The sequence below is a fragment of the Rhincodon typus genome, chromosome 10 (assembly GCF_021869965.1).
Source record: "Rhincodon typus isolate 14 chromosome 10, sRhiTyp1.1, whole genome shotgun sequence".
NCBI lineage: Eukaryota > Metazoa > Chordata > Chondrichthyes > Orectolobiformes > Rhincodontidae > Rhincodon > Rhincodon typus.
Genome location: NC_063341.1, coordinates 13,407,109 through 13,433,004, shown reverse-complemented (window position 1 = coordinate 13,433,004; position 25,896 = coordinate 13,407,109). Strand labels below are relative to the sequence as shown.

General features: G+C 41.2%; 2 protein-coding genes and 1 long non-coding RNA gene across 15 annotated transcripts in view; 2 read left to right on the top strand and 1 right to left on the bottom strand.

The window, feature by feature from the left end:
- prrc2c (proline-rich coiled-coil 2C) overlaps positions 1-11,631 on the top strand; it is an 81,074-nt gene extending 69,443 nt beyond the window's left edge. For 7 of the 12 annotated variants that reach the window (XM_048601828.1, XM_048601826.1, XM_048601831.1 and 4 more), the window contains 10 exons: positions 570-691; positions 3,243-3,379; positions 4,176-4,410; positions 4,521-4,622; positions 5,262-5,372; positions 5,822-6,037; positions 6,226-6,329; positions 7,502-7,625; positions 9,051-9,284; positions 10,259-11,631. In XM_048601828.1, coding sequence (XP_048457785.1) covers positions 570-691; positions 3,243-3,379; positions 4,176-4,410; positions 4,521-4,622; positions 5,262-5,372; positions 5,822-6,037; positions 6,226-6,329; positions 7,502-7,625; positions 9,051-9,284; positions 10,259-10,522 — 1,649 coding nt within the window. In that variant the 3' untranslated portion in view covers positions 10,523-11,631. The remainder of the gene's footprint in view (positions 1-569; positions 692-3,242; positions 3,380-4,175; positions 4,411-4,520; positions 4,623-5,261; positions 5,373-5,821; positions 6,038-6,225; positions 6,330-7,501; positions 7,626-9,050; positions 9,285-10,258) is intronic. The other 5 variants (XM_048601835.1, XM_048601829.1, XM_048601834.1 and 2 more) reach the window with 2 other exon arrangements.
- Positions 11,632-12,790: 1,159 nt separating this feature from the next.
- myoc (myocilin) lies at positions 12,791-17,644 on the bottom strand. Of its 2 annotated transcripts, none has more exons than XM_048601836.1 (4): positions 17,197-17,644; positions 16,447-16,503; positions 16,151-16,276; positions 12,791-14,284 (listed from the first exon to the last, which is right to left on the bottom strand). In XM_048601836.1, the coding sequence occupies exons 1-4, from the start codon at positions 17,588-17,590 to the stop codon at positions 13,497-13,499; spliced, it is 1,365 nt and encodes a 454-aa protein (XP_048457793.1). In that variant the 5' UTR covers positions 17,591-17,644; the 3' UTR covers positions 12,791-13,496. The 2 variants fall into 2 exon arrangements, with proteins under 2 accessions (XP_048457793.1, XP_020372756.1); XM_020517167.2 differs by having other exon boundaries at positions 12,791-14,281.
- Positions 16,171-25,896, top strand: part of LOC125484188 — a 29,511-nt gene continuing 19,785 nt past the window's right edge. Inside the window, exon 1 of the long non-coding RNA XR_007263028.1 lies at positions 16,171-16,487. This is a non-coding gene — a long non-coding RNA (uncharacterized LOC125484188). The remainder of the gene's footprint in view (positions 16,488-25,896) is intronic.

The window sequence follows — 25,896 nt, the reverse complement described above, 5'->3', positions numbered from 1 at the left end:
GTAAATTAATCTGGATCCATCAAGCCTTGGCTTATCTCACTTAAAGCAATTACTTATCTCAGCATTGTCACAGCATAGATGGTTATCAGAGAACACAAGTATTGGCAGTATTGAAGCAAAAAAACTTGTAATTCTTTTGTTGCTATGTAAAATTTATTCCATTTAAGAGGAGCTATTTGTTTAACAGGTACTTAAACCTTTTGCTCTACATATAACTGAAACTGAAAGCAATCTGTAGTTATCTGCTAATTTTGTGAAGACCTCTTTAGAGAAAACATTGTACAGTGCAGTTAATATTATTAGTGTAGCATGAATGATTCTGCCGGGAAAGTTGCATCCACGTGGTGGCCATTCTTGAGCCAGCAGGCAGAGGTTCAATTTTAGCTCCTTTCCAAATTGAAAGCATTTCCATTAAGTATTAGTATCTTGTCTTGACTGCTCCAGTTGGTATATCTTGATTCATATCTGCCCTTTAGGGTCAGTTCAATTTGTTTTATTTAAAAAATGCATGGCAGTGATTTTTATGAAATTGTGAAAGGTGTGGAAAGTATTTTTGTTTGGATTTATAGGACCTGGTGCACAGATCCCAACCTTCTATATGGATACCAGCCATTTGTTCGGTGCACAGCATCCTCGTCTGGCTCCCCCATCTTTGGCACAGCAGCAAGGCTTCCAGACAGGACCTTCACAAGTAAGACATTACTCTATTTACAGAATTTTTCAGCTTTTTTTTATTTTTTGGAGAAAAATGTGCTTGCATACAATATTAAATTTTCTTTCTGCCAAAGGAAAACTGAGAACACTTACTGAACAGGAAATTTCCTTCAAACCTTTTGAAAGCTTTGTGCCTTGTTTGAAGTATTTGGCGGTGGACGTGAATCGCAAGTAAAGATTGGGAGGCATAGGAATATTGAAGCAGGAGGAGGTCATTCGGCCCTTTGAGCCTGTTCCACCATTCTTCACTATTATGGCTGATCTTTCAACTCAATAGCCTAATTCTGCTTTCTCCCCATAACCTTTGATCCCATTCGCACCAAGTGCTGTATCTCGTCATCTCTTGAATATTTAATGTTTTGGCATCAACTACTTGCAGTAATGAATTCCACAGGTTCACCACTCTGTGTGAAAAAATGTCTCCTCATCTCCGACCTACATAGTCTACCCTGAATCCTCATACTGTGATCTGGATCTGGACACGTCCACCATTGGGAACATCCTCCCTGCATCTACCCTGTCCAGTCCCGTTAGAATTTTACAAGTCTAAGATCCCACCCTGCATCCCCTTCCTTATTCGTCTGAACTCCAGCAAAAACAATTTCAACCTAATCAATACACTGTCATACATCAGACCCACCAATCCCTGAATCAGCCAGGTAAACCTTTGCTGCGCTCCCTTGAGAACAAGAACATCCTTTCTCAGAAAAGAAGACCAAAACTACCCACACTATTCCAGGTGTGATCTCACCAAGGCCCTATATAACTGCAACATCCCTGCTCCTGTACTCAAAACCTCTCAAGAAAACCATGCTGCACCTGCATGCTTACCTTCAGCGACTGGTGCACAAGGACGCCCACGTCCCACTGCACGCTCCCATCTTCCAATTTACAGCCGCATTATTTTTGCTACCAAAGTGAATAACCTCACATTTATCCAAATTATACTGCATCTGCCATTGATTTGCTCACGAGCACAACCTAACAAGATCATGTTGAAGGATCTCTGCATCCTCGTCACAGTTCACCCTCCGACCCGACTTGGTATCATCTGCAAACTTGGAGATGTTACATTTTGTTCCCTTATACAAATCATTAATATATATTGTGAATAGCTGGGGTCCCAGCACCAATCTCTGTGGCACACTACTAGTTACTGTGTGACAATTTGAAAAGGACCCTTTAATTCCTACTCTTTGTTTCCTCTCAGTCAACCAGTTTCCTATCCATCTCAATACACTTCATCCAATCCCATGCGCTTTAATCTTGCACGTTAATCTTTTATGTGGGACTTTGTCAAATGCTTTCTAAAAGTCATATAAATATACTACATTGACTGGATCCCCCTTGTCAACTCTACTAGTTACATATTTGTAGAATTCCAACAGACTTGTCAAGCATGATTTCCCCTTCATAAATCCACGCTGACTCTGTCTGATCCTGCCACTGCTTTCTAAATGCTTTGCTATAAAATCCTGGACAATAATTCGAGAATTTTTGTTGTTAGGTTGACTTGTCTATAATTCCCTGCAACAGCCACCCTCCAATCTGCAGGGACTGTTCCAGAGTCTATGGAATCCTGGAAGATGACCACCAATGCGTCCACTATTTCTAGAGCTACTTCCTTAAGTACTCTGGGATGTAGATTATCAAGCCCTGGGGATTTATTGGCCTTCAATTCCAAAAATTTTGCCAGCACCATTTCTTTACTAATATTGATTTCCCTCAGTTCTTCCCTCTCGCTAAATCTTGCATCCTCCAACAACTCTGGTGTCTGATTTGTGTCCTCTTTCGTGAAGACAAAACCCAAGTATGTATTCAGTTCCTCAGCTTTTTCTTTGTCCCCTATTATACGTTCCTCCATTTCTGTAGGGGATCTACATTTGTCTTTACTAATCTCTTTCTCTTGATGTACCTATAAAACTCTTAACGTCAGTCTTTATCTTCCCTGCAAGCTTGCTTTCGTACTCTATTTTCCACTTCTTAATCAATCTCTTGGTCCTTTTTTTTGCTGTTGTTGGTTTTATTATTCTCAAATCGCATGTGAGTCACCATCTTCCTGGGCCAGTTACTGAAGTAGTGTTTATGAATCCTTCCAGTTAATTTAGACAGTAATTGGATCACTATAGTATGACTTTCCAGGGAAGAAAACAACAAGATATTGCTAAATGTGTTCATAGATCTGTATTACTGATATTTAAATTAGAGCCTGCAGCTGCCTCTATTCGACTGCAGGAAAATCACTGCAACATTTTGGTACAGTCTTGAGTGATGACTGTTGTATTAATCTTCCATCGTTGGGTATATTTGAGACAGGGATGCTGCTTTCAATTCCTCTTTCCAAAAAGATAGTTATTATTTAGAATGCATGCAACTAAAGTTGGCAAAGACTGTCATGACTAGATAATGTAAGCTGTGGATTTATTACAGTTGTGTACTGTTATGTAACCTTGATTTTACTGTGAAACATTTGTATTGAGGATATGATGTTTCTTGAACTTATTGCTTTTCTGCATTGCTTGCACCAGCCAACTGCAGTTCAGCAGATCTCGATACCTATATATGCACCAATTCCGGGTCAACCACAGGCTCAGCTGAGCTTAGGAGGGGCCCCTTCTGTCTCGCAGGCCCAGGAAATGTTCAACACATCCTTGCAACCCTTTAGGTAAAGCTGCTCCCTTGCTTTTTTCAAATCCGTGTCGTGCTAGGGCTTTGAACCATCTCATTGTTTTTAAGAGCGGTCGATTAAGCTAACTGCAAAGGGAGATGAAAAAGCAAGTATGAGAAGTAAAGACTTGCAGTTAACATGAAAGGAAATCCTGAAGTCGTCTTTATGCACATCAATTGTAAAAATGCGGTAAAAGGATGAGTAGGGCTGATTCAAGAAGCATAAAGGGGATTTACACTTGGAGGGGAAACTCAATCACTGGAAGGGTTCAAAGTTGATGAAATGTTATTGTATAAACTGGTGGTAATTAAAGGTGATGATGCACTGGGACCAGTTGAGATGCATCCCAGGTTATTGAAGAAAGTGATAGTGGAAGTTAGATGCGCTGGCAGTTATTTTTCAAACTTCCTTAGATTTGAGAGTGTGCTGGAGGATTGAATTGCAAATATTAGCCATCGTTCAAAGTGCTGATGTAAAGATCAGGCTAGCAGTCACGGACAAATCAGTTTACCTTTGGTGGTGAGAAACTTCTGGAAACAATTACTTGTTATAGTGCTGTTGAATGCTTGGAGATCCGGCGCAGAATGACTTCCTACGCTGTAGTGATTGAGAGTACATAGCTTGACGGAGATCTAGTACTAGCCCAGTTCCGTATCTAAGTGGTCACAACATTGATGGCAGCCATTGATCAACAGAGAACATGCAAGTAATTTGAAAGTGTTATTGAAGTGTTCTGTTTCATTTTTCTGTAGCAGTCTTGTTGATTTTTTTGCTACATTGTTTCATCCCACAGGACTCAACAGGCTTTCATGCAAAACAGTCTTTCTCAGCCTTCACCTGTAGTTCTCTCAGGTACAGCTTTGCATAACTTTTCAGCTGTTCAAGCCCAAGACCTGGCTAAGGCTCAGTCTGGTCTAGCATTTCAACAGACTTCCAACGCACAACCCATTCCCATCCTTTATGAGCATTCATTAAATCAGGCATCAGGCCTCGGTGGCTCTCAACTTATTGATACCCATCTGATACAGGTATGTACAATTTCGATATTAGTTAAGGTTAATAAGGGCAATATTGTTTGCATTGAAACTTTTAAGTCTGCATTTATGATCAAAAGTGTTGCATGGGTCTGCTTTTAAAGGGGAACTCTAATCAGTGGCATGTGCAGGGTCTGAGAACAGGAGAAGCCGAGGCAGGCAACTACAATATATGCTACCATACCTTTCAACATTATCATAGGAAAGTAAGTACCCCCTCTAAAGAAATATTTTAAAAAGAAAAAAAAATGTACATTTTCTGCATTGCTGGTAATTAGTTTAATCAGAACTTTTTAAAATCATGTGATTTTGATTTTCATGTTTTTGTTTTAACACAAAGTACAGAATAATGAAGTAAATTAGGCTGAATATAATTTGGGGGGCATGAATGCCACCCTTTTTGCACGCTTATGGCTCTACTCTACTCAAAAATTACACATTTCAATATGTTATTCACCAATACTGGCACTTATCCTGCTTCTCCTAGTACATGCTTCTTTATTTTTGACTAATTCAGCTTGTAACAATGCTGCTTTTTGCTACTATATTTCTCTGGTTCTTGTAGCTCAACATGGTCAGATTTCCAGAAAAAGTGTATTTACGCTTCCATTTACTGGTAAACTGGCTATTGTTGAGTCACAAATGTTGCTTAATGTGCAAAATAGTACAAGCTGAATTTCTCTGGGACACAGGATTGTGGTGGTGAGTAGCCTATCAGAAGTTTTCCAGTTTTTAAATAGAGTAGAGTTCCCTTTTAACAACTTGATTTTAAAATTGTGTGCCAATTAGTTATTTCCTTCTGCCAATGTACTTAACATTAACTTGACCGACCTGTTTCTGTGTAGGCAAGGCCAGGTCTTACTCAGCCATCTAACCTCTACACAGGACAGGTTCAACAACCTGGCCAAAGTAACTACTACAGCACAGCACAGTCACCCAATGCTGCTCTTCAACAGGTAAAAAGCTTCGGGTGTCTTTGTGTCTGAAATATCACTATTTTAAAAGGAGGCAATATTTAAAATGTTAAAATCCAATGCGTACTCTTCAATATCTTAGGCACTGGGTATATGCTCTGGTTTGGCTGGTTTTTCCTTCACTTTTCCAGTAATTTATTTCCTTCTCATTTTGGGCCCTATGCACCTCCCTCAATCGTGAGGATTGATTAGAGACTAGACCCAGGTATTTGTCCAACCACCATGATCTAGAGTTAGCTGCTTAAATGGAGCCAATCCTTTTTACAATTCCATTTCCATTCTTCATGCTGGGATGCGTCTGAATTAAGAAATTTGCCAGTTCTTTTATTGCTAATATTCAAGTTAAGCGGAAGATTGATTTCTTTGACAGCCCAAGACTATACCAAAGAACTTGTTGTTACCAGTGTTGACTACTTTCATCTCTTTCCCAGGTGACTTTACCTCTTCCAGGCTCTCAGCTTTCCTTACCGAACTTTGGATCTGCAGGACAGCCCTTGATTGCTTTACCCCAATCCCTACAACCTCTACAGCACACTCCGGCACAGGCACAGCCTCACAACCTGAGTAGGCCAACACAGATCAACCAACCGTTTAGGGGTCTAATTGCAACAGGAGCACAAGCTGGCATGATTCCAGCAGCAGGCAAGGTAAAGATATGAAATGAGCTGATCAGCAAATTAATTTAAATTGTCAAACTTGATAAAAATGTGCTTCATTTGTAAATGTCCAAGTGTTTAGTTTCATTAATTATATGAAGCATGTTTATAAATATTTAGCTTGCAATAGTCGTAGTTAAGATATGTTAAATAATAGTGAACTATTTGTTTTTCCTCAGATGGCTGAGATGGATCTAAAACCTTATGGATGTAGTGTAGATGTAAAACCAGGTACACCACCAATCAGTGTACGAAGTATTACACCAACCTCCAGTCCATTCAGGTAAATTCTGGACAAATGTGAGTAAATTGTGACAAGATTCTGCATATGCATTGACAGCTCCCATCTTTACCTGAAGACCACATTCCTTGAATCCTCCAAGGTCTCTTTGGTCAAACCACTGACCCACATCCCAAACACTATTTGGATCACGTGGCTAACTCCATTGTCTTGCACCTAAACCCATTCCCGATCTTAAGTTTCCTTAAGTTTCAGGCTCATCTAGCTAGCTCATTCTTGCCATTCTACTTGATGCTGTTAAGCTTTTGACACCATAGCCCCTTTGTTTCAAAGACTGCTTGTATCCACCTCTGTAATATTTCACATCATTGCTCCTGCCTAACTGCTGCTGAAACCCTCATCTCTGCTTACGTTTCCTCCAAATTCCAGTGTACTCCTGGATGACCTTCCATCCTGTACAAACCTGAGCTCAGACTGTATTCTCGCCAGTACTATGTCCAATCTAACATTGTTCCTATTCCCCCAAGCAACCATTTCTATAATTGTCACCCTTATTGAGACTCCTCCTGGCTTTGGGCCCCCTCCTTACCTCTGTGGCCTCATCCTTACAACCCTTTTAAAATGTTGCACTTTTTTTTTTATTTGCTGGCCTGTGCCTTCAGCCAGCTGATCCCTCACTTCTGGAATTCCCAGCCCTAGCTGCTCTGGTCTCTGTGCACCTCTCCACTTCTACAGTTCTCCTAACTTGTAAGCAAGCTGTTAGTCACTTAACCTGACTTCTTTCCTTCCTAGCCTTGTATTTTTTTGGCATCTTACACTGCTGGAAAGTGCTTTGAGACATTTTTTTCATTTGAGGTGCGCTATTAGTACAAATTATAATGCTGGCACTGTGAACTGCAGCAGGCCTGTATGTGATAGTCTGTTTCTTTTTAAGACCAGTTAATTTGTATATCAGTGGTTTGTCGTTCACACAATTCGATCACAACTGTTGTTGTTCTGGAGTGTATTAGGTACATCTTAAAATATCAACGGTTTGGTAGGAAGTTGGATGTGTGTATTTTAACAATTGCTTTGCTATGTAAGGAAACCTATATTTTTAATAATCTTAAATGTACATAAGCTCATTTTATCATAAATTTGCATTTGTCTGCAGTTCAATTTTTGTTAATGTGCATTGCATTTTGTGACTTTCTTTTTTTTTCCCCCTTTTTTAGAGCCAGTTCCACAAGTCCAAACAGTCAATCCAGCAAGATAAACAATATGGTCTATCAGAAACAGTTTTCCTCTGCTGCAGGGGTTCGGATTGCACAGCCATTCCCAGCACAGTTCCCACCCCAGGTATGTGTTTAAAGTGCAAGCCAAAGATTCTTTGGCTAACATCTTTGTAACATTTCCCTTTCTGGATTATGTGTTTTCAGATGACAGCAACACCTCAGCACCTATGAAGTACGTGCAGAGATTTTCGATGTCAGTATGTCATTATGACTGACTCAATGTTTTGTAAAGAATGCACTTTTCCCACTTTTAACCTTTCCCCCCTCCTCCTCCACAAGGAAAGAGATTTCTGATATTAAGTTTCCAAATTGAAAAGTTTTAAAATAAAAGTTTTAAAAACACCCAGTATGTTTATAAAACAGCTTCCCTGTAGTTTTTTTTAACGGTTTTAGCTTATACCCATTGGTGAAACATTCTGCTTCCTTACTCTTCTCTTTGACTGACTTTATCTTTAATTTTTGAATTTCCTCCTTATGTCTGAAATGCTTTATCCCATCAAAAACTAAAACATGCAACTTTATTTTTTTTCATGTAAATCGTGCTTTGATGACTGGCTTCAAAGAAAAGAAATTCTGCATAATTTCATTCTAGCAGTTGAAGCAAGATTGCTTAAACAAATATTAAGCAAGATTGAGAGTTTTTTGAGAAGGCAGCCCTCAAAAGAGGAGCATAGCTAAATGGATAAACTTGTTTGAAACATACTGAGAGTTAACTGTTCCATCTGTTTAAGTGTCTTGAAACATTAAAGCCAACTCAGTAGAACGCTTAAACTGATTAGTTTCAACAGCAAACCACCCTAATCAAACACCTGATATGGCTAACAAATCTGTCTTCAAATTGAGTCTTTGTTGTCAGAAATGTACATTTATTAGCAATTAGATTGTTTATATAACATCAGTTTTATTAATCTTAATGTATCAAAACCCTTTAATGCCTATCATGAAAGAAAGTTATTGGTTTTTAAATGAAATTAATATTCAAGCAGTCAAGTCATCTGCTTTGTTCCTAGATTATCCAATTGGAAACACGTCTCCTTTCCTGAATATACTTACTGGACTTGAAGTATATGCTTAGACAAGCAACTCTCTAATATCTTACACACGTGGACATTATTTGGTGCAAATGCAAACAGTAAATATTGCCAAGATGTTTGACTTGGGGAAGCATCCCAATTCTGGACCCAGTACTTATGATCATTTAATATCCATACATAGAAACATTATAGTAAGAGTCACTGGACGATTATCAGGAACAAGATCCATGTTGATGTGCCTGTGTTCCTGCTGCCTTAATAGTTAGTGAACATTGACAATTACTGCATCCCTAAGTGCTTTCCTAGCCATTCTGATATGAGAATCCTGTTTTGCCTTGACCTTTTTGTGTTTTATGTAGCTTAGTGTTTAAAATGGTACTACTGATTATGATGCAGTCACCACACAGCGCAAATGTAAGTGGGGAGTTACATTCCATTCTAATTGTTTTCACCAGATGCTTTCCCAACCTAACCTGGTCCCTCCATTGGTAAGACCTCATGGAAATACTTTTTCAGCTCCTGTTCAGAGGCCTCCAATGCCCCTGGCAAATCAGATGCAACCTCAAATGACCACAGGTATTATCTGCCATACTCGTCCTCAGCATACACCAAGGGTTCCTTCAGGACCTGCACAGGGGATCCGTGGAAACCAGGTCCAAGCTGCAATGATGGCTGAACAGGATTTGAAGGTTAGCTTTACTGGCAGTTGTGTAGAAAAATAGTAAATAAATTATACCTAATAGAAACCTTGACACCAAATGAAGCTGTGGTCTTAACCAAAACTTGAATTGTGGACAGTTGAGATTCTGTGTAGAAATATATGCCAGTTTTTTAAAGCTTAACCAATTGATCTGAAATATTTAATAAAAGTATCAGTATTTTTTAATTGTAAAGAAACTTCACCATCAACACTAGAGGGTGTTTTATAACAGGCCATTATACTTTTAAGATCTGACTTCCCACTTGTTCAGGGAATGTGAATTGCCTTTCATACTTGGGATATTGAAAGAGAATTATATTTTTATCTGGAAAATCTTTCATTGTCAATTTTCCAATGCAACAGTAATTGTGGAGCAACCTACAAAATGTAAATAAGGATATAATTACAAATTCAGCTTGCCCTATGGTTCATTCTTAAGTACAAATCTGACACCCATCATCCACCAGTTATTAGAACTTGACAATTTATAAGCACATATATCTTTAGTAGCTTTACAGTGTAGACACATTGGAAATGCACCATGTGTTTTACAGTTACTTTAATCAACACAGAGGTTTTTCTGGGGGGTGGAATTTGAATTCCAGTATACCAGTGTCTAATTTGTGTGGCTTTTCTTTTCCTTGATATTGCTGAATTTGGGTAAAAATGGCCTAGCTGGTGAATGGGTGCTGACCAATTTTACCCAAGTACAGAGATTTAATCATTCTGAAGTTTATGCAGTTATTTCTGCACACTAGAGAGAGTAGTAACAAAAACCTGCTCCATTGTATGTCTACTTGCATCCTGTCTTCCGATTCATTTCCTGTGCATCTTGAAAGAGGCAATTTTTGGGAAAGATTTCCAGCTCTTTGCCACATGACTGGATTTATTTTTAGCGTGTTCCTGCAGTTTCTGTATGAAAGAACCATCAAAACTCATTTGTTTCCCCTTTTTATGTCTAAGGCTAAGCAGCGTGCTGAGGTACTTCAGTCCACACACAAGTTCTTCTCTGACCAACAGCAGCAAATCAAACAGCCAGTGAGCAAAGGTCACAAAAATGACGGCACTGGGGGTAAACCAACTGAGAGCGGCGGGTCAGGCATTTCAAGCACAAGAGACGAGAAGGTGGAAGAAAAACCCAATTCAAGTCAGGCTGCTTTGTCAAAACCCGTTCGAACTGGACCAATCAAACCTCAGGCAGTTAAAACAGAAGAAACAAAATCCTAAATAGCTGATAGATCAGAGTAGGTGTTCTAAGCATCCTTCAGGTGCAATGGGAGCTCTTCTCTGTGAGATAAGAGCAGAAAGATGTAGCTCAAAACATGGAATTTCTTTCAAACAAAGAAGTGAGATGTGAAGTAGTGAAGTGAAAGGTGAGCTGTTTTGCGATATGCAGAATCAGATGGATCATAATTTTGAGCAACAGAAAAGCCCAGATGTGTAAACTAATCCTATGATGAACATTTAATGTTGACTTTTGAATCTTGAAAATTTGAAAAGGCAATGTCTGACTTGTGTGGCATTTTTTTCCTTTAGATAATCACTGAAATTATGTAAAAATGGCCAACCTGGAAGCTGACTGGTTTTACACTTTTTAAAGCAATTTAATAATCCTCTCATTAAAATGTTATTTAATTTTTTCACAAGCTTAATTACAGTAAAGACTAAGTGAATGAGTTAAGCTCCCTCTTTCACCCTATTAATTTGCAATTGTGTTTATGCATAAACCATTTTAATCACAAGTCTAATTGCCTTTTTTGATTATATGCTAGTATTATAGTTGTAGGATGTACTGTATTATACTGTGTGAATGTAAGATATCTTGTCTATCTGCATATGATCAATCATTACGTAGTGACTGTGCTAGTAACACAGCTGTTTTTATTACAGAAATCTTACCCAGGTTTGATACAAATAAGATTCTGATGAAGGTACAAAAAAATTGAGGATTGCTGTTATTGGTATTCTGAAACCTTGGCACAAAGTGTGAGCTAAAAGATTGATTTATTGATGTGTATATTTTTGTCACATGGCTGGGGTGGCACTGGGAAAGCTACACTGCTGAAAAAGCTGCTTACCATCAGTAATGTGTTTTGACAAGTCGGTTTTATTTGCTTACTTTGAAAACTCAGCTGTGATGTCTGATTTTGAGATTTGTATTCCACCTGTACTGTGTATTCGTTTGGCATTGTACAGAAGTTAACAGCCATATTGGTATAGAAATATTATTCTTTAATTTTTTCATTTGTACAGGGTTAACGCACTATTAAATATGTATGATCTTATTTACAATTAATTTGGTTTGGTTACATAACTAATAAAAATATGCTCTGAAATTTTTGTGTATCATGTTTTAATAATAGCAATTTATATTTCCTGTCATGTGCTTTCAGTTAGTGTTGTTTTCATAATGCTGCCAAGTGCTGTGTGTAATGCATTTCACATTGTCAAAACCTTTCTTTTGAATGGAGAAGCACTGATGGACTTAGACTTGCATCTGCATTTCTCCCTTGTTCACTTTTCCATGACCCCATTCAGTGCATTTTTATTTCCCTGGAAGCGAATGAAGTGGCATAGATATGTGGAATCTGAGGGCTCAAGTGACACACTGCATGTATTGAGATTACGTAGGAAATGTAAAGTCACCGTTCAATTTGTCATTAGAGAGAGCTGGTGCTGAATTTGACTTGAGAGTCACCACTCCTTCAGTGAGGGGCAAGGTTGAGAAGGCACGACTGTCATGGTAATCCTAGCCAGTGTGGGAATTGAACCTGTGTTGTTGGCATTACTCTGCATTGCAAACCAGCCGTCTAGCCAACTGAGCTAAGGATACATAGCATAGACAGTTGGGCCAAATAACCTGTTCCTGTGTTGGTGTTCATGCTTCACAGGAGTCTCCACCACCTTTTCTCATCTAAATCCACCATTGTGCCCATCTTTTCCCTTCTCAGATGCTCATCTGGATTCCACTTAAAATACATTAATACTAGTCACCTCAATATTCTACAGCAACCAGTTCCACACACCTGCCCATTGTTACCTGGGTGAAGAGGTTACTTCTGAATTGCCTATTGTATTTCTTGGTCAAATATAAATATTGATGGCTCCTAGCTGTGTCCTTTTCCCCCATAAGATATTCTCTTGATCTATCCACTGCATCAAAACCTTTTATTTAAGAACTTCTTACCCAGCAGCATTTTCAGGAGAGACCCAACCTGTCTCTTGTTTCCCAGTATGTATGCCTGTGCAATACTGATATCATTCTTGTAATCATCTCTGTGCCTCTATAATCCTTTCTATAATATGGCACTCAGACTCTTTATGTGCAGACTAATCAAGATTCATTTATGGATTTAGAATAACGTAATTAGTTTTTTTAAAATTCTGATGGCTCATGTTGGAATATGAATTCATTTTGATCTATATGCTCAAAGTTTGAGACTTGGAAAAACAATGCTGATTGGTGTTAGTTACACTTGTAAAAAGGAACATGTGTAAAGGTTTATACCAACTTTATTTTTTTTTATTTTTACTAAAGGTAATTAGAAAGTCCAGTGCTGGTACTTGGAAGTTGACAATGCATTTGGTACAAAGATACAGCCCTGTTAAATTGTGTGAATGTTTGTCATTTGGTAAATAAGTTAGTTCAGTTAGCTCAATCGAAACATGCCCAGTCCAGCTTGAAACATAAATGTAAATGCAGCTTAATTTTCTGTCTCAGTACACCTACTTGGTTTCCTAGTATCTTATCAAAATACTAGAGTTGATTTTTTGAATATTGTTAATTATTATCAAGTTTATTTTTGCTCTGAGATGATTAAAACAAGGGCTTATAAAAGATGTTAACTTCAAACAAGCACTTTTTTTGGGGAAGTCAAGTCTACAATTTCATACATGCTCCCATTTAAAAAAAAAACAAACTACTTGATTGGACTGAGTTTTTTAAGCAAGTGTCGATAGACTCATTCCCTACTCACTTAAGTTTTAACAGCAATGCAATTGAGCTGCATTTTAAACAAACATCTTGTTCAGTTTATATTATATGCTGTCAGATTGGTTTGTAGTGAAACTGCAGTCAAGAATGAAGATATTATTTGTGCATAATCCAATTAATGCGTAAATTGCTGCTTGTGCTGTAACTAGCCATTATCTATATGTATGTTTTTAAAACAAGTTCCTTCAAAGATATTCTTGAGGGTCTTCATAATTTGGAAAGCCTAATGTCATACATGACCATGTTGAAATTGTCCCACGCCAGGATTTTCTTTTCTGCTGGATTGTAATCAGTCATGCAGTTGTATCGATAACGGTTTTCAAATGGGATATTCATCACCTTGCTGGTGTTTGTGTTAGTGTTGTAGGCAAAATTGATTATGGCATGGCGATTGGAATAACTGTTTAGAGTGTAGAGAATCCCACAGATCATGAAAGAATTAGCAACTGATCTTCTGCGTATAGTTGTTGTCCATGTTTGCTCCATTTGCAGAGTTTTTGGATCCAATTTGGAGATTACAATGGCTCCTTGAGCCTGATGGGTACTGTAAGTTACCCAAAGCCCCATCTCATCTACAGCAAAATCTATGTCTGTGTAGCCACCCCAGGAGTATGGGTACACACCTTGATAACCTGCATTAGTTAGGTCCTTTCGAACTAAAATAGTCTCTGTTTTCATTTCATATCTCAATAAGGACCTTGATTTGCGTTTCTGATAATACAAGGAGCCTCTGTAAATGACGCTTCCTGTGCTCTCCACTGGTTCTGGTAATACGTATACTTTGCTGGGGTGGCCCTTCACAAATTGATCCAGGTCGTTGTATTCGTATAGAAGCCGAACATCTGTGCCAACAGTGTTGATTCTCCAGATAGTGTCCCTGGTGTGATGTGGTACAGGCTCAGGATCTTTCATCCAAACTCCATACTTGCCTAGGATGGAGTCTGCTTTTTGGAATGTAACTGGATCTCCTACCCATTCCAGCATTCCACAACCTACTAGGGCAAGAAGAAATAAATCCATTCAGGCTCTGCATTTTAATGACAAAGTAGAGTTGACTTTTCTACAATCACTTAATTGAACATGAGCATTGTCCTCCTAATTTTAAAAAGTGCATTCCATCTAATTGTAAGGCACCTGCAATCTGGAGAAGCCTTTCCCTTCGTGCGGTAATCCAAAACTAGGGGATATAAACTTAATGGCTCAGCTGAGCCATTAAGTGTGGTAGAAGTATGTAATTCTCAAAGTTGTGGATCTTCTAAGATAGATCACCAGATGTTTATGGAGTTGGGGTACCACTGGATACGGTTCAAAAGTGTGCAACTAGCGTTGAGGTATGTGTCTGATATTAACAGAAGCTCCCTGGAATGGCCAACTCCTTACCCTTAGTTTATAAGTTGGCATGGCAAAGGAGGCATTGTTCAGAATTTAAACGGGTTTTTCCAGGGGCGGGTAGTTACTGAAATTCTTGAATTTTTGTTCTCAGTCACTTTGGAATAACGAATCACTAAGTTGGAACACTTCTGCATTGTTCCAAGTGTGGCTTGGGTGCCATAAACATGAATATAAAATCGGGGTTTAAATGATTCGGGGGCGGGGAGGGCGGAATTTCCATGGCCTAATGGGATCAGGAATTTAAAAATTCAGGCCAATCAGGGACAATTTAAGCTGACTTTTTTTGGCCTTCCGAGAGTTTATTGGTGAGTGGCAAGTATTTGTTATGATACACAAGACGTTAACTGTCGGACAGACCTCGACTTGTATTACATAAGTTACACAAACGAAAAAAGGATGGTACCCTTTCGCTAGCTGCCGGTTACTCGCAGAATGTAGCTCGCCCACAGTGGGTGTTGCCTGCCAGAGGGTCTTTCCCAGTCAATCATGTTCCTTATACCTTTGATTTTAATTGTAAAGGTACCACTTTGCATCCCATTTCCCACTAAATTTGATTTGTGTATAAAGCTGCAAGACTACACCGCTGAAACCGGCTGAACTTGGAGCTATTGGTGCTTTTTTCTTTCATTTACACCCCATTCAGCCTTTTTGGCGTATGGGTTATACGGTGGCTCAGTGGTTCGATTCCACCCTGTCTGCGTGGATTTCCTCCGGGTGCTCCGGTTTCCTCCCACTGTCCAAAGATGTGCAGGCTAGGTGGATTGGCCATGCTAAATTGCCCCTAGTGTTCAGGGTTGTGTAGATTAGGCGGGTTATAGGGGTATGTGTCAGGGTGGGATGCTCTGAGGGTTGGTGTGGACTTGTTGGGCTGAAGGGCCTGTTTCCACACTGTAGGGATTCTATTCTATGATGGAAAAGGCTGTTGTTCTCCATATAAAAGCTCAAACTTCTCCAGGTCTTCCTGACTCGCTGTGATTTCCAGCATCTGCAGCAATAAATTTTTTTCCTCTCCAGATCTCCACTTCAAGCCCTAACACCAAACTGACGCTCACCTGATTCAATCTCCGTTGAAGAGGGTCGTGTCCGTGTTTAATTCATCTTATTACATTAAAAACATGCAAACATCGAAATTGCTGCAGATGCAAAAAAAAGTCAATGGTATCTTTTCGCCGCCTGCCGGTCGCTTGACTAAATTGCGCATTTTCACAAAGTAACACTTGGCTCTGGGGAAACAAACTACCAGCAGAAGCAATCTCACCCACAGTAGTGTAAAAGAAATATAACGGCAGATGCTGGGAATCTAAGATTTCAAAACAAAAACCCGCAGTAAAATGCTGGAGAAACTCGAGTTTGAAGAAGTCATATTAGACTCGAAGTGTTAACTTTCTTTTCTCCCTTCTCCATTCACAGACCTTTCAGTCCCCTCGCTGTGGGGTCACCTGCCCGTGTCCAGGGCTTTCTGAAGGTACCTGAACTGTGTGGTGCTGTGTCCTGGCCGCCCGGATCGCTCCTCTGGATCAGACTGGAGGCTGGGATCTCGGTGATCTCCGACTTCAGTTCTTGGAACCCACGATCTTCGAATCTCCAACTGGACGCTGGGGGCAATAGAAACCGTTAGTCCGGACTGTGCAAATCGCCGAAAAGAAAGCTGTGGCAATGTAAACATCACATGCAATCTCTACATTCTGTTTTCACTTTCAAAATAGTTATAGAGGGAAAAAAAAGGTTCCTTCCAATTGGAAAGACTTCTTGGAATGGGACTCACCACGTCCATCAGGCTGCGTTCTCTGGCGAGAGGACGACCCGGTAAGACTTTGTGCGCCTGCAGCAGAATACACACGCGTTTTAGTCAGGGTCTGGCGTTCTCCCTTGCTCCCCGTCCCTGCCTGTCTTGCTTAAAACTGAAATTAAACGCGCACAAATCAAATAGACCTTTTTTTTTTAGGGGGTGGAAGGAAGGAAGGAAGTGAAGTCCGCTCTCAGTTTTCAGATACTAATCCGTGCAGAGTTTGTTTTTTAAAAAGAGTGCTTGAAATGCACAGCTCGCCGAGGTTTTCCGCCCTGCTCTAGGGCGCCGGTCACTTCTCATTTCCAGCCTCAGGCAGTAATTTTCCCAAGTCTGCCACCTTCCACGGCTGTGACGGACAAAAAAAAGTTAGCCAGGAACACCACCCGCTCCTTATTCTAAATTATTGATGTGATCATCTGCTGGGGACTCCAGACCAGAAATGGTCCGATCCCGGATCGGGGAGGTAGCTATGAATCCTAGAGTTTGATCCTGGATCAGAGAGGGAGCTTTTAATTCTGGGGTTGAAGAGGTACTGACTGCTTCTCTCCCTCCTCCCGTGTCCAGTTTAAAAGTCCCCCGGAGGGGGCTCGGTTCTGGGAAGGGTTTTGTCCTTAGGACCCAGATTGCGGATCCGCAGGGAGGAATTCTCCTCCCGAGACCGAGCCCCCTGAGCCGGCAGCTGGAGCGCAGTCTAACCCATCCCCCTGCCTGCCTGCCTAGTCCCACCTTGCTGGGATTCCCGGCCGGCCTGAGGGCAGTGACCGGCTCGGAGCTGCCTGTTCTCCTGCTCCAGCTCCTGCAGCCTCCGTAGTAAATTCAGGCTCTCCCCCTGCTGCCCGGACAGCTGGCCCTGGGAGCGGACCATCCAGCTCTCCAGGAGGCGCAGCCTGTTGGCCAGCTCGGCGAGCTCTCGCTGCTGGCCCTCCCTCTCGCTCCGCAGCTCCCTCACCGCCGCCAGAGCCTCCCCGGGCTCCGAGCAAGCGTCCTCGGCCGGCCCGGCTACACTAAACGAGTAAATGCAGCGACCATCCCGCCTCAGGCTGCGGGAGAAACTCGAAGACATTTGTGCCCCGGCCTCCAGCAGGAAGGAGGCGAGGGTCAGCAGGCAAGGGGCGAGCATTGCGAGCTGTTTGTATGGCTACCAGAGCACACAAGCAACAACTCTTAGCTCCCTGTTCCCGGGGCTGGTTTATATCAGGCTCTGTCCGAGGAGGGGCGTTACTACATCCAACTGGAAACCCCCAGCTTCCAATCTGCAGGGCTTTCCTAACGAAGGGAAGCGGCAGGCATTTGTAGATCTGTTTGTGTGTGTGAGGGAGAGAGAAACCTGGAACAAGTGGGCTGAACGATAAGCCCTAAGTGCTTTCTCTCTGTGTGGACTGGAATTTCACAGCAAGTCAAAGCCAGAAATAAACACAGCCAGCGCTGGAGAAACCCAGTAGGGTCTGGCAGCATCTGTGGAGAGAGAAACAGAGTTAAAACCTTCCGGGTGCACAGAAGGATCCCAGAACAGTGCTGCAATTTAAGGACACTCGCTATATCTCTATTTGTAATGAATACCCCTTACACCCTACCTAATAATGTATATCTGTTTTATGTAGTGTAAGTGTATTTATGGCGTGATGTAGGGGCTGAAGAAACTCACGGTTGAGCAGCTGGGTCGGAGTCTGATGTAAATGTTGGATGGGGGCGGAGGCTGAGGTTGCTCTTTGTTATACCGCATGTGCATCCCGCTGTCCCCACCCAGACCATAGACACACATCCCAGTCACCTTTCTGGAAAATGTAGAGTCAGGTTGACAAAAATTGAGGTTCAGTACAAAGTTTGGGTGCTAACTGGGATTAAGTGATCCGTACTTGCCTCTGAGGCAGTAGCTTTGTGTTTGAGGGGCGAGGGGAGGCTCTGTCCGAGTCACATTTTCAGGTAAACCCTTTAAACTCTCGCCTCAGCTGCTCCCTCGTGATTTCCCCGACTGGTAGCGTGAAAACAATTTTCATTGTCATTTATGCCAATAGCCAAACGACGTTCATCAATGACGTCGGATCACATACATCTGGAGCCTGAGTGAAGAAGATTCTGGACAAATCCTACTCGGCCATGTCTCCATACAGGCTGTAAATGTGCTGTTCACTAGAATGGTATCCAGTCCTCATCTCTCTCAGGCTTCTATAATGTGCCTGTGATATTTATCCAGTTATTACAATGGTCGCTAAGTTTGCAGGGGAAGCTTTGCTGCGTACAATTTGGCTCCCACGTTCCCTACATTACAGCATTGCCTACACTAAAAGATATTTCATTGACTCTAAGGTTTTTCTTCGGATATTTCAGGGTCACGGAGAGTGCTATATAAATACAAATGATCGTGCCCCCCCCCCCCCCCCCTTCAAGTTTTGCTCTTAACTTACTAGCAGCGTAGGGCTTAACAATCAAAACACTGCTAATGACCTTCTGCTCAGTTATTAGGGTGCTGACTACTTGGTTTAGTTGGAGCTGAGTGCACAGAATCCCAGTTTGGCCCAAGTTCTTAATGTTCCCTGGAGTGCTATATACACAACATCTGTGCTCAGAGTCCAAGATAAAAGGCTGGAGGCAGTAGAAACGGAGCATTGTGTGTGCATGGCTTTGACTTAGTGGTACTCAGTGAATGTCATTCATTGCATGGCGCTATGTTGTCAAATGGACAGTTTATAGGTCACCAGGATACAGGTGGACGTTATCTTTATATCTCCAGATGTTATCTCTGAAGTCAGCCTGTACTTTGAGGAACAGGCTAATCTTTGGGTTCTCCCAAAGTGATGGTGTTGCAACAGGAGAAGCAGCTACTGCTCAGATACGCTAGAATGGCAATTGTTACAGACAGGATCTGGAGAATAATGAAACCACTGGGACCTTTTCCCTTAATGTTTGTAATCTTTTTTTAATGGATGCTGTATGTGTGTCAATGTAAATGACAGCAACAAACTTTTATGGAGCTAAATATAGAGGGTTATTTATAAATGCATTCACCCCATAAATTTTAAACATTACCTTATGTGCACATGTGCAGTTACAGTTGAAGAGAATACAGCACTTTTACAAGTTGTAGATGAAGCAAGAGAGTTCATAGTTCAGAAACAAAACAGAATTGCTGGAAAAGCTCAGCAGATCTGGCATCATCCATGGAGAGAAAGCAGAGTCAACATTTCAGGTCGAGTGACTCTTTAGAGTTCATAGTTCATCTAGTTGGCTTGTCACAGGAGAACAGTCATTTACTGAAGACAGTGTTTTCACTCCCAGAGGGAAGTTGGGATGGTTCCAAATAGTTGGAATTCGTCTGTCAAGATGGTAAAAGGTCAAAACTTATTTGAATGCACACAGCAATTATAACAAGGTTGACAACTGAAACAGAAATCAGTATGACTTGATGGCTATTATGGAGCTTTGCATGCAGGGTGACCAGGACTAGAAACTCAATATTTAAGGATATTGGGTGTTCTAGAAGATTAGGCAAAAAGGAAAAGGAGGTGGTTAGCTTTGTTAATAAAGGAAGATATCAGTGAGGTGGTAAGCAGTGACATAGGTGCAATAAATTGAGATGTGGAATCAGTTTGGCTGGAAATAAGGAAAAACAAGGGAAAGAAATCATGATTGAGAATCATCTTCAGGTCCCCGAAGAGTTTCCTCAAAATAGGCTAAAGAATAAATCCGGAAATAAAAGAGACATGTAAGAAGGGCAGTACGAATGTAGTGGGTGATTTTAGTCTGCATACTGACTGGACAAATCAGCTGTGTAAGGATAACATAGAAGACAAATTTGTAGATTGCATTAGGGATTGTTTCTTAGATCCATACTTTGCAGAACTTAGCTGGAAACAGGCTATTTTAGATCTAGTATGTTTAGATGCAGCAGGATTAATACAATATTGTAGTTAAGAGTCCTGTAGTGGGGAGCAACCATAACATGGCAGACTTTCAAATTCAATTTGAGGGAGAGCAAATCAGGTCTCAAACCAATATCCTCAACCCAAATAAGGGCAATTACCCAAGGCTGAAGAAAGAGTTGCCTGAAGTAGGCTGGAAAAAATAGGCAGAGAGGGAAGTCAGTGGATGAGCAGTCACAGACGTTTAAGTAGATATTTCATAACAGCAAAAAATTATTCTGATTGAAAAGAACAGTTAACAAAGATGATCAAGGAGAGCTTCAAGTCAAAAACTCAAGCATACAAAGTGGCAAAATCTAGTGCTAGTCCAGAGGATTGGGAATTCTTAATAACTGGCATATGTCCTTTTTCATTAAAAACTCTAATATTAACGCTCCCCCCAGCTTTGTATGTTTTAACTGAGAGTCATTATGATGGCTTGTGAAAATCAATTCTTCGCTCGTTCTCTTGCTATATTAGCTCCAGGTAAATTCACACTTTGATTTTCAGAGTGTACAACATTGTAATTTTATATCATAGAATTGTTGTTTTCGTGAGTCCTGCATTTCTGCAAAATTCTACCAATTTTTCACCTTGCTTGTCTTTTTTTTTCCCCCACAAGACCACCCGGTCCTTTGTTTTTGTTGTCTCTTCCTTCCCCAATATTACCATTCCAATCTCCCAGACAAAGACAAAGCTCTTGCTCTGTACCTTTTTATTTGTTCTTCAATTCTATCATACACTTCAGCAGTCTCTTCATCTGTACATAGGTGGGTGTTGGTTAGCTCAGTTGGCTGGACAGCTTGCTTGCAATACAGAGTGATGCCAACAGTGTTAGTTCAATTCCCCCGACAGCTTCAGTTAACATGTAGGGTTCTCTTTCTCAATTTCACCTAAGCCTTGGTAACCCACAGGTAAAAATACCTCAACTCTACTGACAAAGTGCCACTATGGCCCAGTAGGACTATGGCACCTTCAGCTTTTTCATCTTGATGTTCACTTGTAGATTTATATACTTGAACAGTGTCCACTGGTTGCCTGTTTAATTTCACTAGCATCAATCTATCTGACTTCTATCTATCAATTTTGTACGAGAAAATATGAAGTTGTTCATTTTGGAAGGGAGAGCAAAAGAACAGAGTATTATTTAAATGGAGAAAAGCTGCAACACAAAGGGACTTGCGGGGTATTGTACATGAAATACAGAAACGTAGCACATAGGTGCAGCAGGTAATCGGGGAGGCTAATGGAATGGTGGCTCTTATTTCAAGGGGCTTAGAGTATAAGAGTAGGGAAGTCTTACTGCAACTGTACAAGTTGCTGGTGAGACTACATCTGAAGTACTGTGAAAAGTTTTAGTCCCCTTATTTAAGGAAAGATATCATTTCATTGGAGGCAATTCAGAAAAAGTTCAGTAGGATGATCCTTGGTATGGAGGGATTGTCTTATGAAGAAAGGTTAAACAAGTTAGGACCCTACTCACTGGAGTTTAGAAGAACAAGAGGTGATCTCATTGAAACACATGGGATTCCTAAGATGCTTAACAGGGGAAATGCTGAGAGGTTGTTCCCCTTATGGGAGAGTCAAGGACTAAAGGGCATAGCTTCAGAATAAAGGGGCACCAATTCAAGACTGAGATGAGGAAGAATTTCTTCTCTCATTGGGTTGTGAGACTTTGAAACTCCTTACCACAGAGATCTGTGGGGGCAGAGTCCTTGTGTATATTTAAGGCTGAGATAAATAGATTTTTGATCAGTAGGGGAATCAAGAGTTATGAGGAAAGGGCAGGAAAATAATAGTGAGGAATGTCAGATCAGCCAGGATGGTATTGAATGGTGGAGCGGGCTTGAGGAACTGAACAGCTTCCTCCTGTTCCTACATCTAATGGTCTTAGAACAGCTCTCATAGTTTAACATCATAAAAGAAGACAATTAAAATGTTTGACAACACAAGAAGATTTCAACAGGACTTTATAATAACAGTGACATAAAAATAGAGGAATAATGTTTAAGAACTTAAAAGCTGATCTGGCAGCCCATGCAGACTCTGATCATGATCATAAACATGGAACAAAATCATTGACTACAGAAAGAGTACATTCACTCCATTTACCCTGTGCTAGCTCTTTGAGAAAGCTAACCAAATAGCCCCACCCACCTGCTCTTGCACCATAGCCTGACAAAAAATACCTTTTCAAGTTTTTATCCAATTCCTTTTTGTAAGTTACTATCGATTCTGCTTCCATCATTCTTTCAAGCAGTTCATTCCAGATTATAACAATTCACTAGTTTAAAAAAAAACCTCTCTGATTCTTTTCCAATACTTGCCAATAATTTCCATTTGTATATTTCAGTGCATACTTTAATCATTTTGATTCAGACTCGTACAAGTTCCGTGAGGATTTTAAGAGTACCATAAATGTTTGGAAAACTGCATTTATTGGGACTGAGCCTTTCCTTAAATGGAAAACCATTTAATGTTTTATTGAACAAATCCCTGGCTGTGGTACAAAAGGCCATTCATTTCAAACAAGCTGTGCTTTGTGAGGTAGCAGAGTTGGAACATTGCCTCACACAGGGAGACTCTGCTGAGATTTCAGTCGTTTCAGAAACTTGAACACCAAATGAATGCTGACACTCCAGTGCAGTGCTGAGGAAGTGCTACCCTGTTCGAGGAGACAAATTTTGTGACATATGCAATTATCATTTAATACACCTGTCATTTAATACATAATACACCTGTCAGATCCAATTGCAGAATTGAATGCACCAGGAAGATCAGCAGTGGGCTGTTGAGTGGCTGATGGGAAATTGATTGCACAGAGCCTTAGCTTGTTCCTTGCTCAGGGCACAGAAAATGCCAATTTTTACTGAGGCTGTGAGGGTTTCTGATTTGTCCTAAGGTTTCCATTTTTGCAATTTTTTGGGAGAGTGGAGAAGTAATGTTGGCATTGGTAAATTGTTGGCCATTTTAATTTAAGCTACCACAATTACCATGAGGAAGATGGACACCTGTCCTAGTCCAGCACCAATATCTAATTCTGTGAGGTACTGAGATTGTGTCGTTTTTGAACAAGATATTAAACTGACGCCTCACCTGACTGCTCAGGTAGATGTAAAAGATCCTACGGCACTATTTTGCAGAATATCAGGAGGGTGCTCTGAGCAGTATTGATCCCCCAACCAACACCGTTACAAAAGATTATCTGGTCATTACTTTGTTGCTGTTTGTGGGAGTGTGCTGTGTGCAGATTGACCATATGTACATATTAAGGCCTTGGCTGTTACTGTGAAGTGTTTTGGAGCATCCTGAGGTTGTGAAGGGTGCTACATAAATGCAAACTAGACTTGTATTTAACTGTAGTTGCTATAGATAGGAAGATGAATACCCCACTGGTTCGGTACTCTTGCTATTTCTTTGCTCAGAACCCAGTAGCCAAAGCTGCTTAAATATGCCAGAAAATATCTTCCTTCACTGTTTGTGAGAGGCAGCCCTCACATTGAACAAGACCCATAGAGTCCAGGGCAGCATGTATAGGCTGCTATCAAGGTGACCATTGCTTTGAACATGAAGTGTCGCACCATTGTTCCCTGCTTATGTCTCCACTATTACAGTGTCTAATCTATTCGCCTGACGGTGTTTCTCGACTTATCAAATATTGCAACATTGAACGGTCTTCCATTGACTGTAAAGTGCTTTTGGACTTGTCATATGAGAGATGCTATATGTTTGCAAGTTTTTTTACATGTGCAATCTAACATAGTGTTTCATCCAAATGAGGAGGAAGTGTGGTAGTTGACTGTTGAATGTCTGTACAGATTTATCTGGATGGAAATGTTCCCTTGCGTTGGGCCATGACATTGTTGTTATTCCTGGCCACAGGAATCTGAGTTTTTTTTTATTCACTTGTGGGATATGGCTGTCACTGGCTGGGTCAGCATTTATTGCCCATTCATCGTTGCCTTTGAGAAGGTGGTGGTGAGCTGCCTTCTTGAACTGTTGCAGTCCACCTGCTGTGGGTTGACACACAATGCCATTAGGAAGGAATTCCAGGATTGTGACCCAGCAACAGTGAAGGAATGGTGGTATATTTTTCTAAGTCAGGATGGTGAGTGGCTTGGAGGGGAACTCGGAAAGGTAGTGTTCCCAACCAACTGCTGCTCTTGTCCTTCCAGATGGAAGTGGTCGTGGGTTTGGAAGGTGCTGTCTTTGGATCTTTACAGAATTTCTGCAGTGCATCTTGTAGATGGTGCGCACTGCTGCTACTGAGCGTCAGTGGTAGAGGGAGTGGATGCTTGTGGATGTGGTGCCAATCAAGCGGGCTGCTTTGTCCTGGATGGTGTCAAGCTTCTTGAGTGTTGTTGGGGCTGCACTCATCCAGGCAAGTGGGGAGTATTCCATCACACTCCTGACTTGTGCCTCGTAGATGGTGGACAGGCTGTGGGGAGTCAGGGGGAGAGTTATTTGCTACAGAATTCCTAGCTTCTGACCTGCTCTTGTAGCCCCTGTGCTTATATGATGATTCCAGTTGAGGTTCTGGTTAATGGTAACACCCAGGATGTTGACAATCGGTTTTGAGTGATGGTAACACCATTGAATGTCAAGGGCCAGTGGTTAGATTGTCTCTTATTAGAGATGGTCATCACCTGTGTCACAAATGTTAATTGCCACTTGATAGGCCAAGCCTGGATATTGTCCAAATCTTGTTGCATTTGAGCATGGACTGTTTCAGTATCTGAGGAGTCACGAATAGTTTTGAACATTGTGCAATTATCGGGGAACATCCCCACTTCTGACCTTATGATGAAGGGAAGGTCATTAATGAAGCAGCTAAAGATGGTTGGGCCTAGGACACCACCCTGAGGATCTCCTGCAGAGGTGTCCTGGAGCTGAGATGACTGACCTCCTTTAACCATGACCATCTTCCTATGTGCCAGGTATGACTCCAACCACTGGAGCATTTGCCCCCTGATACCCATTGATTCCAGTTTTGCTAGGACTCCTTGATGCCACACTCAGTCGAATGCAGCCTTGATGTCAAGGGCTATCACTCTGACCTCACCTCTAGAATTCAGCTCTTTTGTCCATGTTTGAACGAGGGGCTGTAATGAGGTCAGGAGCTGAGTGGCCCTGGCGGTACCCAAACTGGGTGTCACTGAGCAGGTTATTGCTGAGCAGGTACTGCTTGATAACACTGCTGATGACACCTTCCATCACTTTACTGATGATCGAGAGGAGACTGATGGGGCGGTAATTGGCCTGATTAGATTGGATTGGATTGGACCCAGATGAGCAGATATGTCTTTTCGGACCGGACCAACTCGATCCATAATGCTGCTCTGAGCCTCTCTTTGTGACAAACATTGAAATCCCCCACCCAGAGTACATTTGTGGCCTTCCCACCCTCAGTCATTCCTTCAAGTGTTGTTCAACATGGGGGAATACTGATTCACCAGCTGAAGGAGGATGGCATGGAAGTTTCCAGTTTGACCTGATACTCTGAGACTTCATGGGGTCCGGAGTCAAT